Source organism: Zingiber officinale, chromosome 1A (genome assembly GCF_018446385.1).
Source record: "Zingiber officinale cultivar Zhangliang chromosome 1A, Zo_v1.1, whole genome shotgun sequence".
Lineage (NCBI taxonomy): Eukaryota > Viridiplantae > Streptophyta > Magnoliopsida > Zingiberales > Zingiberaceae > Zingiber > Zingiber officinale.
The window spans coordinates 84,574,038-84,575,885 of record NC_055987.1 but is presented as its reverse complement, the minus strand read 5'-3'; the positions used below and the strand labels follow the sequence as shown (position 1 = coordinate 84,575,885).

At 36.6% G+C, this 1,848-nt stretch overlaps 1 protein-coding gene across 1 annotated transcript; it reads left to right on the top strand.

The window, feature by feature from the left end:
• The first annotated feature begins 386 nt into the window (after positions 1-386).
• On the top strand, positions 387-1,336 carry LOC122006043 (photosystem I reaction center subunit N, chloroplastic-like). Its single transcript, XM_042561367.1, has 3 exons — positions 387-733; positions 847-972; positions 1,097-1,336. The coding sequence occupies exons 1-3, from the start codon at positions 431-433 to the stop codon at positions 1,190-1,192; spliced, it is 525 nt and encodes a 174-aa protein (XP_042417301.1). The 5' UTR covers positions 387-430; the 3' UTR covers positions 1,193-1,336.
• The last annotated feature ends 512 nt before the right edge of the window (positions 1,337-1,848 follow it).

The following is a 1,848-nucleotide window of genomic DNA, read 5'->3' as shown; positions in this document are numbered from 1 at the left end:
TAGAACAAATGAATTATTTCACTATTAAAACTCTTTTAAGAATTGTTAAGGTAGGGGCGTGATTAGTTTGGAAAAATAAATAGTTTGAGAAATAAATCATAATAAATAACTTTAAGTTTTCTCTTTTATGTTCATCCATCCCTCCAACAAGAAGTTAATTAAGAATTAAGAACATGCTTCACGTATTTCTCATAGAGCTCCAAATCCAACGTGGCAACAACCTTCCACGATCTCTCATCCTTTCCACCTGGCCAATCAGAATCGAAGTTGTGGGTCCAAAGATTTTGGAGATCTACCAATAGCCTTCACGCAATCTTCTCACCTTATCCACATTCCCAATTCCCTCTTATCTCCGCTCGCATCCTCTTAAATTGCCAATTGCCTCCACCCTTCATTTGCATTGCAATTACATTGTTTCCATCCACAAACAATGGCCACCATGAACTCCACCGTGCTGGCCTGCACCTATGCCCTCCCGGGGACCTCCGACTCACCCCCAAAGCTCGTGGTCGCCCCTTCGTTCGCACCGGTGGCTTCTTCTTCCTCCTTCAAGCTGCCCGTCATCAGAGCGCAGCAAGTTCGAGTGGCGGCTGCTAGAGAGGACGTGCAGAGGGAAGGAAGAAGAGCTGCTCTCGTCGGTCTCGCTGCTGCCCTCCTCGCTTCCGCAGCAACCACTTCATCCGCACATGCCAGCGTCTTCGATGAATATCTCGAAAAGAGCAAAGTTAACAAGGTCTTATATCAATCAATCCTCATGCTCTTATCTATTTATATTATAAATAGATAATCAACTTCACTTAGTGGGATATATAAAAATTAAAATGGGCTGAAATATGAATCGTGCAGGAATTGAACGACAAGAAGAGGTCGGCGACGACCAATGCTAACTTTGCTCGTGCATACACAGTCGAGTTCGGAACCTGCAAGTTTCCTGAGAACTTCACTGGCTGTCACGACCTGGCAAAGCACAAGGTAATTCATCAATTAACAAGTTTGAGCTTTTACTACTGATTGCCTTTTTCAATTCCATATTCTAACAATTTAATTATATATGTTTCTTAATTAATTAATTAATTAATTACGTTTGGGAATATAGAAAGTGCCTTTCCTCAGCGATGACTTGGAGATTGAGTGCGAGGGCAAAGACAAATACAAGTGTGGATCCAATGTCTTCTGGAAATGGTCAAAATAGAAACGTCATGCAACTTCATTGTCATTTTGTGTAATGTCACTCAATTACTATTGTACTCTTGTAGAATTACATATATAATATTGTAACCTTTATTTATAATTTTGTGTAATCACTCAATTACTCTCTAACAATCTTCTTGGTACCCGTTGTTATCGTTGTGTTAATTAATATTATTATTATTTTTATTTTCCGCACTATTTTGTGTTACCCATACTAATTCCATGAACATCTTTTGTGTTGTTTGTGTCGACACAATGTAAATTGAAGCTAATATGGAAGTAAGCATAACTAGAATAATTTATTCGTTGTAAAAAAAATGAGAGAAACAAAATGAAAAAACTTAAAATGAAATTAAAGCAACCAATTAATTACTCAAAGAAACATTTTATCCATTTGGCCCCACAAGTATGATGCAGTGGTTAAGCATTGAAAATAATAAGAGGACTAAGGTTTGAATCTTAAATATGTATAAATTGTGCTTCAAATTAAATTTATTTGATAGGCAACTAAAGGGAAAACCTTCTACCTCTATGTGATGGATTATATGAATTGCTTCATCTAAATCGTGAAGAAAATAATAAGAGTTGTGAACTAGAAAATTAACTAATATAAATGTAATAGAATATTATGATAATAATATTACTCATTGATTATTC

Coding starts and splice junctions, on each gene's coding strand:
- LOC122006043 (XM_042561367.1), top strand. CDS start 431: ATGGCCACCATGAACTCCACCGTGCTGGCCTGCACCTATGCCCTCCCG. Junction 734..846: donor AAAAGAGCAAAGTTAACAAG/GTCTTATATCAA, acceptor TGAATCGTGCAG/GAATTGAACGACAAGAAGAG. Junction 973..1,096: donor ACGACCTGGCAAAGCACAAG/GTAATTCATCAA, acceptor TTGGGAATATAG/AAAGTGCCTTTCCTCAGCGA.